Source organism: Lycorma delicatula, chromosome 8 (genome assembly GCF_047948215.1).
Source record: "Lycorma delicatula isolate Av1 chromosome 8, ASM4794821v1, whole genome shotgun sequence".
Lineage (NCBI taxonomy): Eukaryota > Metazoa > Arthropoda > Insecta > Hemiptera > Fulgoridae > Lycorma > Lycorma delicatula.
The window spans coordinates 137,605,295-137,619,841 of NC_134462.1; the positions used below are offsets into that span (position 1 = coordinate 137,605,295).

At 30.1% G+C, this 14,547-nt stretch overlaps 1 protein-coding gene across 1 annotated transcript in view; it reads left to right on the top strand.

Moving 5' to 3' along the window:
- The window catches only part of sip1 (septin interacting protein 1), a 44,000-nt gene extending 33,615 nt beyond the window's left edge, over nt 1–10,385 (top strand). The window contains exons 10-13 of the mRNA XM_075372891.1: nt 1,631–1,855; nt 2,128–2,334; nt 7,600–7,724; nt 9,681–10,385. Coding sequence (XP_075229006.1) covers nt 1,631–1,855; nt 2,128–2,334; nt 7,600–7,724; nt 9,681–9,926 — 803 coding nt within the window. The 3' untranslated portion in view covers nt 9,927–10,385. The remainder of the gene's footprint in view (nt 1–1,630; nt 1,856–2,127; nt 2,335–7,599; nt 7,725–9,680) is intronic.
- Nucleotides 10,386–14,547: the final 4,162 nt, after the last annotated feature.

Below are 14,547 nucleotides of genomic sequence, written 5' to 3' on the forward strand. Positions count from 1 at the left end.
TTTCTGTCTGTGATAAACAGTGACAAGGTAGGCTTTCCACTTCAAAAACTTGAAGCGGTTAAACAAATAATTCTCGGTAATCGACAAATAACAGTTGATAACATTGCAAGTGTTGAATGTAAGCCTTGGCTCAGCATTTTCTATTATCCATGATTCTATAAACTTTCGTGCTCACTGGGTTCCATGTCGATTGACCAGCAGCCACAAAGAGAATTTGAAAATTTCCTAAAAGCTTTTGAAACAGCTGAAACTTACAAAGATGAAGGAGACTCATATCTTAAGCGTATAATAACCGTTGATGAGACATGGATTCATCACTTTAAATCTGAAAGTAAGTAACAAAGTTTAGTGTAGAAACATCCTTCATCTCCTGTAGAAAAAAATTAAAAACTCAGATGTCTTCAGGAAAGTTAATGATGACAATATTCTGGGATATGGAAGGTTCACTTTTGGTCTACTTCAAACCTAAAGCTCACTCAGTTAACAGTGACAACTACTGTGAGCTACTGCATTTACTGAAGCAAAAAATAAAATCCAAAAGGCACGGTAAACTTTCTAAAGGCATGATTTTGCTTCAGGATAATGCTTTACCTACAAGATCTTTGTTAGAGCTGCTGGACCACCCTCCATACAATCCAGATCTGGCTCCTAGCGATATTCATATTTTTGACCCATTAAAAGAATAGTTGTGAGGGAATCGTTATTGATATGATGAAGAGGCCATAGACACAGTGAAAAAATTTTCTGCACACCAGACCGAAAACTTCCAGGACTGAATTCAAAAGCTCATTAAAAGATGGAGTAAGTGCATTGTAGTAGGAGGGGATTATGTTGAAAAATAATGCATGTATCATTATGTAAGTACAAATAAATATACTGATTTTTTTTTTAATTTCACTTTCCTTTTTGACTTGCCCTCATATATTCAGATGAATTTTATATTTAAATGAAATCTTATTTCAGATCATTCAGACTTTCTATTATAATAATCTTTTTTAGTATGATGGAATTATATTTTTCTCGGTGAAGGAAAACAAAGTATTGAGGTGTAGAATCATTTAACTATGTTAAAACAAAGCATATCAACTTATGTTTAATTTTTCTTATATTTTCATCATAACTTGACTTTGCTTCAAAATGTCAAACTTCTAAATTCTTCTGATTTGTGAGGCTTTTACAGCTTGTTTGTATTATGTAATAGTAATAATAATAACAATATTTAGTTAACAATATTTACGGTGCTAAATTAAGTAAAAAAAGCAAGATATTTTAGTCTGGAGGTCTTTATTTTTTTAAATAATATTTTAATCTGTACCTGAAGCCATCTTTCAATATCAAAGGAATTTTGCCCTCAGCATCCTTTATTTTTCTGTAGGAGCTTGCTTATATCAAACAGTTGGTATAGTTTTATGTCTCTCACACTTTACTGTTCATTCCTGCTAGTGCATCCTTTAATAACTATTTAGGTTTTTAATGATTTTTTAACATTTAGTTTATACTACTAATTATCAGTTTCATTTTTATCATTCTTTTTTTGTGTTATAAATACTAATGTTTTGGTAATTGTCATTTACTTCTCTTGTATTTACTTTGGTGTAATAATAATCTATATTTTTTTTTATTTTATCAGGGCAAAAACAAATGGAAACAGTAATTTTTCCTGTTATACGACATAAACTTAGTGTAGCGTTAGTTAATTGGCATCCAATGGATATGTCTGCACGGCTGATGTTAGAACCTTGGGCAACAGTATTTGATAAAGGAGAATTTGAAGCATTTCTTGTCAACAATATTGTTCCAAAATTACATGTACTTTTACAAGAGTTTGTTATTAATCCTCATCAACAGCTTCTTGGTAATTATTTATTCTATTTCTTATGAGAATATGTGTTATATTTTTCTAATGGTTTAAAATATTTATGATATCCATATTTTGATTCAGGTTGCAATCTTGATTTTTTGATCGTGTAGTTTATTTGCATGAAAAAGTATATTTTTGTATGTTTCTGAACTGTTAAAGTTATCTTTCAATAAATTTAATTTTAAACTGCTAATTAATTGTTGAATTAAAATTTCTTTGTGATATCGTTCCTTAATTCATTATTAATTAATTATTTAATTTTTCAGATAATTGGAATTGGGTTATGGATTGGGATGAATTGTTTCCCGCACATATGATGGCATCTCTTTTGGATAAAAGTTTCTTTCCTAAATGGATACAAGTCTTAACTCTTTGGTTAAATTTGAATCCAAATTATGAACACGTTTCAAATTGGTATCAAGGATGGAAGAATATGATAAGTGAAAAAGTACTGGCAGAACCCACTGTTCAAGGTAATTTCTGATTAAGTGATATCATACATTAAAATTTTGTATAAAGATATTTTGTCAGAAGTATGATTATATACCAGATGGTTTGTTTAAATTGAAACACATTTGTATCTCAAAGACTAACATTTTAGGAAAAATATGTTTCCTATTAGTTTTTACATTTCAAGGGGGAAATACTTTTACAACCTATGCTGTCTTTGATAAGGTCAAATAAAGGTCATTTCAAATTATTTTTTTTTAAATAGGAATATATATTTTTTATTGCAGAATCAAATTCTTTGCAAAAAAAAAAAAATTATTTCTGACTTTTGTTTCTAAAGTTGATAGTTTAGTTATTCACCTTCAAAAATGGTTCAGACCTATAAATTGGTGTTTTTAGTTTCATTAAGTCTAGCCAAGCTGACGAGTTACATCCAGCTGTCAAATTTTAAATTAAAAAAAAATTAAATTTTAAAAACAATCAATGCTAACAATAATGATTGGAACAATAATAAAGAAAAAGGAGTTAAGTATGTAAACACCAGCAAACTTTTTAAAATAGCCTAACAGTGAAGTTAAAGTTGCAAATGACATTTGGCTAAGTGAATGTATTATCAGTGTCATCAGTTAGTCTTTTTATTAGTTAGTTACTTGCCAACTATTAATAAATATTAAATTATTTAGTTTTCATTTATTGGAAATTATGGAACGATTTATAATAAGAGAAAAAACTAGGAAATTTGTTTTTCGGTGAATGTCACTGAAATATTCATCAGACAGTAGCTTTGTATGCTCTGCGATTCCTCAGTAGAAATACTCCAAGTTGTTCTTCTGTGTAGAGAATTGTAAAACAATTAAGTGATGCTGGAAGTGCAGGGGCAAAAATAGGAACCGTCAAAATACTGTAACAGCAGAAAGCAATGAGATCAGTCATTAGATCATCATGTTAGTTCAAGAAGAATTTTTAGTGACTCCAGGATATCAAAAACCAGTGTTCTGAGAATATTAAAAACCTGAAATTCCATCCGTACAAAATTTCACTTAGTCAATGTAGTATTTTGTCGATGGGCAGTGGAAAAAGTACAGATAGATCAAAATTTTTTTCTTAATGTTCTATTTTCCAAGGAATCAGGTTTTACTTATCATGGAGTGGTAAACAGACAATATGCATTATTGGGCAGTGCAAAATCCACAGTGGCTAAGGGAAGTAAAACACTAATGTCCATGGACTGTCAATTTTTGGTGCAGAATCATAGGCTGTACATTAATTGGACTGCATTTTTTCAATGGAAATTTGAATGGAGAGAAATACGCAGATTTTCTAGAAAATCACTTGTCTTTATTGCTTGATGAACTACCCTTGGAGAATAGAAGATTGAAGTGGTTTCATCATGATGGCTGTCCATTATTCAATTATCACCAGAGTAATTTTGGTACAATGATCGTTGGATTTGTTGAGCTGGTCATGTTCAATGACCTGCTCGTTCTCTGACATTATTCCAGTAGACTTTTATGGGGTTACCGTAAAGAAAAGGTTTACTTAGAAGTACAAACTATCCCTGAAAACATGGTGAAAAATTCCTTTAAATGTTTTAAGGGTCATTTTTAAAACATTTCGAAAAATGCATAGAAGTAGAAGGACACCACTTCAATCATTTGTTGCTGTAATTTATGTAAAGCATTTTTTAATTATTTTTTATAAAGAGCATTAAAAAAAATCTTGAAGTATCAGTAATTCATTTAACCATATATTTTTATAAAGTTGACATAACTGACCAAAGCATGCAATACATGTAGGCTATGTACTATACCGATATGAACTATTTGATTAAAAAAATGCATTTAAACATACGTGGATTTTATTTAGGTTAATCCTTTAATTTATTCTATTTTTTTTATTTAAAATTTAATTTACTTTCATTTAAAATTTAACATCAGCTGGATATAACTCGAGTTGATGTTAATCAGCTGATGTCGAGTTGAGGTTAATCAGCTTGAGTTACATTCAACTGGGCCAGACCTAATGGAACTAAAAGCACCAGTTTATAGGCCTACAGCATTTTTGAAGATGAATAACTAAAAAACTATCAATTTGAGAAAAAAAAGTCTGACTTGACATTTTAATTTTTTTGCAAATAATTAGATTCTGCAATAAAAAATATAGGTTCCTACTTAAAAAAAATTAAGTTGACCTTGAAATGACCTTATCAAGGATAACATAGGTTGTGTACATATTTCCCCCTTAAAATGGAAAAACTTTTTAGGAAACATTTTTTTCCTAAAATGTGTACTTTTTCAGATATAGATGTGTCTCAATTTAAATGGACCAGCTGGAATATTATTTTTTTAGTAATTTTACACATTTTTGCCCTAAATCAGTGTATTTTATTTGCTGCTCAGACCATTAAAAGCTTCTAGAATTTTAATTTATTTTAAAATACCAACTCAAATTCACATAGACCAAACAATTAAAATGATGCCACCAGTCTTTCCATGAAATATTTATTCTAATGTAAAGCGCATGAATGTTATAAAAAGCATCGGATGATTTAGATATTCAGTCAAATTTACATTTCTAGGTTAATTATCATTAAAATTATACCTATGTTTAATTATACATGAAATTCATGTCACTTTCTCTGAACATGTAGAAGTTGGACCGAACACATTTGCGGTTTGTTTTAAGGACTTGTAATAAGAAGGTATTGATTGATATTTTTATAATATTGATCAATTTCTCACGTTTTAGAATTTTTTATGATGTCATTAGTGTTAACTTCATAGGATTCAAAAGAAGTTCTTCAGTGTGACTACTTTTAAAGATTTAGTTTCTTTTACCAAGAGATTTTCTGAAAGCTGATCCATACTTTCTGCTCAAAATTGTTTCCCTGTGTTCTAGACACCAAGTGGAATGCTGTAATGAGTTTATTTAAGATTTTATTTTGCGTGGTGTAGCTGATTCACTTGTTATAACTTATAACTTGTTATAAGACTGCAACAATATGTGCTGTGATTATAAAATTATTGTGCGTTATTTATATACTTGAAGTGATAAACCATTGCAATACTTCTTTTAACAGAATTTCCTGTCTGTATAACACACCAAATAATTCCTGATATTGATGTCTGCTGATTGTATATCAGACTTAAAAAGAAAACTAAAACATTTTTACAATAAAATAAAGGAGATTTGTTTGTTCTCATAGTGTAATTTTTTTATCATTATTTTTGTTGAATATTTTTTGTCTTTCAGTTTTAATTCATCATTATTATGTATAATGTATAAGTTGTGTCAAGAAAACCATTTAGTTTTTTGTTATATGCTTAAAGCATCAAAGAATAAATTGTATTAAATAAATAATAAATTACAATATCTAATATTTATTTTAATTTATTATTGTACTTAGATTAAATATCTAAGTACAAGTGGCTATTTTAAGAAAAATGTTTTTTCTTCTTTCATACCGTTTATGATCAGTTTACACATAATTAATAACTGTGTTATTGTTTGTAAGAGATTCATTACCTAGTGACTTTTCATATTACAATATTTTCTTAAAGTAGTGTAATAAAAAGTAGAAACAATGAAAGTTTATTTGCGTACTTATAGATGCAGAAATATCAAATTTCTGCAGTGTCTGTTTATTTTTGTTTGAGTTTTCTTTATTCATTTGATTATGTGTTTACGATGTGAAATAAATTGGTAAAGAGACATTATTGTTAACTAGCTGCTCACCCGGCTTTACCAGGCTTCACAGCCAGGCATCACTTCACTCTGCTCTTTGGGCCATAAAAGGAGATTCAGTTTTTGAAAACTGATTTATTTATAGTAATCATGTAAAAATAAATAGCATTAACTTTAGTTATAAAATTTACTAAAATTTTACAAAATAATTGCAACTGATTTCCACACAACCCATGAGGTACAGCCAAATGTGCATTTTTTTAGTCTTGAAAATTTTTTCATTTTTGCGTGCCTCACATTAACTGTGTATTATGAAAAATTACTGTAATTAAATAATTTTTATTATTTGTTTTCCGGTACTTTATTCATTTCGATTTCTTATTTCTATTTCATAATTTTAACGTTAGCCTTTGTACTGCTATCAAATACACTTTGAATTTTTTAAATTGGTCCTGAGATATAAGTAAATTTCAGAAAAATAACGGATAATCGATGTGATCCATCGTACATATTTTTTATGCAAACATTAGTACGCAAAACTGTTTGAATTTTTAAAATTGGCCATACTGTCTCATAGATATAACTGAATTTCAGAATAAGATAATGTCCAGACAACAGGATAATCGAGAGTAAAAAAAAAACATAAAAACCACCCTTGCAATAAATAGAAACTTTTTGCTGAATTAAATTTTTTTGTATACCTATGGGGTCTTTAATCTTACATTTCAAAGAAATCAACTCCTTTTTAATATATGTAGAATAGTGATCGTTCGTTTTTTACAAAAAATTATTTAGGAGCAAGTATGACTTTATCTATGTGGAACTATATGAACAATTCTATCTTCAACTCTATGCAAAAAATGAAATCAAAACACACTCTGTCAAGCTGAAATTTTCATTCAATCCTTTTCCTGCTACGTGAAGTTTCTTTTATATTTCAGTATAAGATATTATTTTCTACATACAACTCTTATGTCTAAACGTATTTATGTTGAGCTAATGTTTTCTGCAAACTATTTATATATTAGATATCAATGAAAGAGATGTGATGAACAAAATATTTCACAATTTATTTTTATATAGAGTATCTTAATAGTGTTTCGTATCTTACTGAATTCATCCTTTAGAATTTGTTGTAGGATAAAAACAATCTTTTATTAAATTGGGATCCCTATAGGAAAAAAAGAATCGACCAAGCAATCCAATTCATTAAGAAATTTATTTTCAACCGAAAACACAAAGCACTTTGACCATACTTGACGAGTCCTATTTATTATTTAACAAGTATACACCTGACCACCATGAGACATGTACTAACGAATCATGATTTTCTGCTAGTGATTGGTACATTCTGGTGCTAAGCTAAGAGGGACATACACACACATACACACACACACACACACACATAACCTTTAATAGGTTAGAATTTATCACATGAGAATAAAATGTATAGAATACATGCTAAAATAGTTATTTTCATTGTTCATTTCTAAATGAATTTTATTGATGCTGTTGTAAATCTTAGATTGATTTGTGTGTTATAGTGTTAAGATAATGTTTTTAAATTAAACTACAATTTTTTTTTATGTAACTCTTTTTTTTAGAACATTTTAACACTGCTTTAAGTATAATGAGTAGATCAATAGGTGGAGCACCAGTGCCACCTGCACCTCCTTCAGTTTCTTCTGCATCCTCCGCTGCGAAATCGTCAAACAAACAGAGATATCAGGTGAAGTACAATAATTTATTATATATTGTTTATGCTTTATTTTATACAATTTGTCTAGTCTTAATGCTGTTAATTTCCTAAATACCATCTTTTTTTTTTATTAATATTCTCCTCTCATGAATATTTTCCCGGTATTACTTCAACAATTTTTTTATCCGTGTATCTATACTGTCCTTTTCTCTTCTGGATGGCATCAAGTTTTTTAAACTCTGTAACATCTTCATTTAATCGTTGTTCTTTTATGTCTGTATGATTGGAGCCATTATTTTTTTTTTTTGCATTACTTTTTTAATTTTTCATCGTTCACATTTTCTCATTCCTTACCTGATTCTTTTATGACTGATAGTAAGTCTCCATTTACTCTTTCCAAGTTTGTAATCATATGGAGTGTTGTAATCTCAGTCTTAACCATTTTTTCTTCTTACTGCTGTACCTTAAATCATTGCTCCATAGAACGTTTCTTCCCAGTTACTTTTGGCCCTGATATGCAGTCTTATATTTTTTTTATATTTTGCTATGTTCCTTACAATTCATCAAATTCTGATACTAAGGCGTGCAGAGGCTTGTTTAAATGTCAAAACGTTTAATATTTTTACATTATTTTGATATTTTGTAAAATGAAAGTGACATCTAGCAGTTAGATTACAAAGAGATGCTATTTACTATCGATCTAACTGATTGATTATTATTAATCAGTAGGGTTGAAATTAATGATATAATTTATAATGTGCTTTGGTAATGAACATTTTATAATTATGTTTTCTTGTATGAAAATAACCTTGTAAGGAAAAATCAAAGGTTAATACTTGTTAAATATACAATCGTTCAATCTCTACTTCATTTATTTCTGAAGTAGTGTAATTCATGGCTGCTTAACTTTGTTTAGTATGTCATGATATTAACTTGTTTCTGTTTTATATTCGTTATGTTGTTTTTAATTTGTTATGTACTTAATACACGTATGATCCGTTTATTCATTACTCTTTCCAACATCATTAATTTATTTTACTTTCCCATCTAAATAGTGCTATAGCTCTAGAAGGGAAAGTATTTGTATTTGGGCATACGTGGTTTTCACTGGATCTTGAGTTTTGATACCTAAAGAATCTAAATACCGGATGGAAATTTTATGGATGTTAATGTTCATATGTACATGTGTTCAGTGTTGACCTCTAAATCACCTTTTATCTCCAGAACTATTGGGCCGATTTTGAGCAAACTTGATCAGATTACTTCTATATATGAGGCATTGATGTCATTAAATTTTCAATTTAAAAGGTCAAGGAGATGAAGCTGTAGAACAAGGTTATAATCAGTATCTTGAGATTTCACCTAATTAAGGTCATTTTCTTAGCCACATTTGTTGATGATTAAAAAATAACAAATTGCTAAAAAACTTTCTGGAAAAGTGTACCTAACTTCAAAAAATGCTATTGTAGTTGTTTGGTATATTGTGACGTCGCAGGTGAATAATAGAATTAAATAAATGAATAATATTTCGTTGTCTGCTACATTGTAACGTCACAGTTGAGCAATAGAATTAAGTAAATGAATAATATTTCAAGTATAAAAAAGTAACTCGGTCTGGTCGGGTCTTGAACTTGATCACCCGGTTGACTCAGTATCTGATACGTTAAGCTTTGTGGCTACAGCAATCTCTGACTGTACAAGCGAAATTTGTTCTAACTTGTGAAATTCCATTAGTTTAGTTAGTGCAGGTTGTCACCAGTAGTACCGCCACACACACGCGAATTAAATATGGTGTGCATGTGCACGTTAGGTAGAATCATTGAATTAAATAAACAAAAAAAAATTATATTTAAAAAATGATAAATATTTTAAATTAAGTTGTGTGTTATGTGTGTGTAAGCCGTACATCAAAAAGTCGTAAAACTGTGTTGCAGTTTTTTTTCTATGTTATTAACAAATAATTATTTTTTTTTATTTCTTTTACAGTCTGCAGCAGAGTGGAGGACTATCAGCCAAATACCATATGGTTTTAAAGAACTCGTCGAGAAAAAATGTGAAGAACGAGGTATTGTATGGGTACCTATTCCTAATCGATTCAAAGAAGCCAAACAGGTTTATAGATGTGGTTCTGTTCAAGCTTACATCGATAGAAATGTATTGTTTGTTTGTGATAATAATGGTGTATGGAGTCCAATATCGTTACAACAGTTACTTGATAGAGCTGTTCAATAATATTAAACTATCAATTTTGGCTCATTTATAGTTATTTTATTGTTGCAGTGGGTTTATTATCTTTTACTAATAATTTAATACACAAATTCTTTAAATAACTTGACAGACTGATTAACAGTAATATATTTTTTTTAGCTTTGTATCGTCAAAATATTATTATTGTATTTAGTACCTAATATTATTTCTAAGTGTTTTTTATTTAATGTTTCACTGATGGTTATATGTTTCTTAAGATATTTTGTAATCGATCTTAATTAGAAACTTAGCAGTTTGTAAATATAGTTGTTAAAATACTGTTGTAATTAAAAACTTAACACTAAATTATTATTAGTTTTTATGATTAATGTATAGTTTGTTGATGACCATTGCTTTATTATTTGTAATATATTACATAAAGAAACAAGAAGTTAGGAAAGTATTTTGTAAGTATTCAAGAAGTCTCATGAAAATAAAAGAAAAAAGTTAGTTAAACCTTTGAACTCCTCTTTATTCACTGACGCCTCCACCAGCTCTTCCTAATTACCATTTAAATTTATGTATTCAAATATATTATTGTGTATTCTATACGGTTACTCAAAATTTCACATTTACTAATGTAATACATCAGTTTACATGTAACTTTATCGGTTTTCATGTATTATTTGTACTCTATATTTTCACAGATAAACAGTGAATAGTTTACATACTGTGGGGGAACATACATCTGCATAATTTGAATGTTTTAATTAGATTTTGTAAATAACATTCTGATGAAGCGGAGATCTCTGTAGTATCTTTTTGTTTATTGATGAACATTAATAAATACATTAGAAATAGCATGCTACTTGTTACATTAGAAAACGAGTTAGTTGTAAAGTTAACAAAGTATTGATTGTAGTTGGAAAATTTTTGTGTATATCTTTTTAATCTCTCTTTTGATCAGGATAATAATAATATTTGTTACCAATATCAAAAAAGTCTTTTCTAATTTGTAAATTTCTGTTGTCCCACTGGTCTGATCTTTGCGGTGAGGTAGTAGTGTCAGTTTGTCATAGAGAAGGTTCTACATTTAAATGCCAGATTAGGCTGCTGTTTTTCAAACCCTACTGAAGTTGTACATCTATTTCCTGTATAAAAACTTCTAATTTTATATGTGAATTAATAATCTTAAAGAAAAAACTATTTTCTCTAAAAAATGTTTAAAATATTTTGACCAGTAGAACATTTCCTGAAAGTTTGTTAGTTTTGTTGATTTGTTAGTTTTTTTATTCATTTTTATTGATTTGAAAATACGTATCAATAAGCTTGTTTATTAATTCAAGTTAGTATTATGTTTTACATATTTAGAATGTTTACATTTTTATTATTACTCTACTATAATTTAACCGTTTGATGAATATTGATTTGTTAATTAAATCCATACTTGCTACGCTTTCCTACTATGTGGTGGTTATTGACCACTTACAAAATAAGCACACTGTCCCATTTCTACAGATACCACTGATACATATGTATAATTTTTCTATGAAAAGTTAAAAATTTACGTCTTCCATTTAAAAGTTAAACTCTCTGCTTAATCATTTTAACCATATCATACGCCTTCTTCAATATTGTATCTCTTTTTCTCTCTCTTATTGTTTCCATGACCCTGAATATCAGCTATATGTGCTAAAATAATTTGTTTTTATTGTTACGTATGTAGTTGCAATGACCGATAACATCATAACACGGTGAGAGAGGGAAAATAATAATGTTAAAGATATTGCTTACATGCATTACAAGTCAAGCGTTAATAGGAAATTTCCTTTTCTCACAGGTTATGTTATTAGTCCTTAAAATCAATTATATAGAATACAACGTAAAGTACCCTCTTTGTACAGACATTAAAACACCATAAAGTATTTTACCAGAATCAAAGTTATACTATTTAAGTTTTAATAAAGATTTATTTTAATAAACTTTATCAGGTGAAAAAAAATCAAATAATTTTTTCATACAACGTTAAACAATTCTGTTAACTTTGTCACATTTTTTTTGGGGGGGGGAAGGAATATAATTGAAAGTTTTACTCTTTTTAAATCCATCAATATAACTTAACCTATGTAGTTGATTTTTTTTTTTTTATGAATAATATTTGTTACATTATTTCCATTTTGCACTTAATGCCATTTTTGTGTAAAACATCCTTTTTTTTTATGAAGTAATTGTAAAAGTTAAACTTCAGTTCATCAGAAATAAAAATAATACTTTTATTTGTAGAATATCAATTTTCAGTTTGGCATTAATTAGTTATTTAATAAAGATGTAATTATAAGGTCCAGGGCAAGCAGAAGACTGCATCCTACTATCTGACATTTTGGAAATATAAAGAAAATATATTAAAAAAAAAAATTATCTGCAAAATTTAAATCTAGGTGAATTTATACGATGTGATGTCAAGGTCAATCTTTGGTTTACTGAATAATTGAGATTTTAACAATTACTCAAAATTTGTTACACGTTTTTATGAAAAACAAAGCGTGGTATATCCATACTAGTTGTTTTAGTGCATTTACACCATTATGTTTAATTATTTAATAAAGTGTATTTGGAAAGTTGTTGTATAGTACGCTTTAAAATTATGTGGTGCATTCTGTTCTTTTGTCGTTAGGTTGGTTGCCTTGGCTTATGGGTTCATTGGATGTTGCTCAGTAGTAAATCAAGACATCAGTTGTTGAATTCTGATAGAACGTGCACATAATACATTTTTCTCGTTGTACACATCTTTCATGAAGATGACAAGTATACTGATTTAGTGAAGCACAAGCTTCCTGAAAAGTTTCCAAATACTCCTGTTCGTTCATGCAATGCAGTTCAAACTCATATCGGAAAATTTCATACCTAACCCACGGCGATGTTTCAGATGCCAAGGATATGGTCACACTATAACAGCTTGCTAGAAAATGGAGATCTGTGCTTGATGTGCTAAAGAAGGCCACAATGACACTAACTGCCAAGAAAATGAAAGATGTGTGAACTGCAGTGGTTCACACACAGCCCAATCCCGAGATTGCCCAAATTTAAAGAAAAAAAGGCAATTCTCAAAATCTGTACTGAGCAGAAGCTATCTTTTTCGGCTGCTTGCAGAGAATATAAAAAGATAATTAAATCATGGAACGTGATTGAACCAGATGTATCTCCTTCCACCGCTACATCAAAACAAGTTCCTACAAATGTAAGTAATCAGCAGTGCGGATCCTGCAATGAACTTAAAAATCTTGTTCAGATGCTTTCTGACCAAGTTGCTTCACTTACAGCCACTATTCAGAGTTGACAAAAACAGAAAGTCATTAGCTGCAGGTAGTGAAACCCTCTAACACCCACTGCAGGTGAAACCCGCTGAAACCCGCTACAGGTAGTGAACAGTGGGAACCCTTAAGCTCATGTCCCCAAAGTTTTACCTATATGGTCAGGAGTAACCACAATTAGTGGTAAGCCATCTAATAACCTCCCTGTTGAGGGAACACACACAGCACCCTTTCTGGGATGTCATCTACGACTCCCCATCCTTCAAAATCTCCATCTCCATCTCCATCACCTCATTTACTGGAGGATATGGTTGAGGAATCTCCTGACCCCAGAACATCAGTGTTCTTTAAACTCAAACATGAAAAAGAAAAACCAGATCACTTATAACTAATTTTGTCATATACTTACCTGTAATACTGCATCTAAGCATTTTTATTTATGAACATTATTCAGTGGAACGTTAGCGGTCTTTGGTCCTGCATTGAAGATGTTAAGAGTGTTGATGTGCGCACATGAACCATTAATAATGTGCTTCCAAGAAACGCATCTACTACAGCAAGATGTGATAACACTCACTGTCTTGTTGATAGTAGGGAAAGTGGTGGTGTTGCTATTTTCATGCGGAATGAGGTGTCTGTTACAAAGCTACAACTGATTACCCTCATTCCCGTTGTTGCTGTAAAAGTCTCAGTTCCCTTTAAATTGCATATCTGCAATTTGTATCTCTCGCCGAACTCTGAGTTCAATGCTCAAGAAATATCAAATCTCACACAAATCCCGTCGCGTTTGTTAATAGTAGGATACTTCAATGCCCACCATATTTCCTGGGGATCATCTTTCTTCTCCTCTCAAGGAAATATGATAAACAGAGTGAGACAAGATTTGGACCTTTGTCTACTGAATGATGGGTCACACATTTATGTCTTCATCTTCCTGTACACTGTTGAACATCGACTTCTTCATATGCTCATAGAGTTTTAATTGGTCTGTTTGTGATGACTTACGGCAGTGATCACAAGCCAATTATTATAACCCCTGGTGTCGACCGCGAGTTGGAAAAAAGGCCACAGAGATGGATTGTTGAAAAGGCGGATTGGAACGGTTATCATAAATCCTTCCCATCACAGTATGACGATGGCGCAGACATCCTTGATCAACTTTCCTCGTTTATATCCATGATGGATATAAATCTCATGATGGATATCCATTCTGATATATTCAGAATGGTAATAGATATATTCCACAAATATTGTGTAAACCTAGGCGTCCTTCCATTCCTTGGTGGAATGATGATTGAAAAACGCTATTAGGAATCGACGGTAGGCACTATGCAAATTTAACCGCAGACCCACAA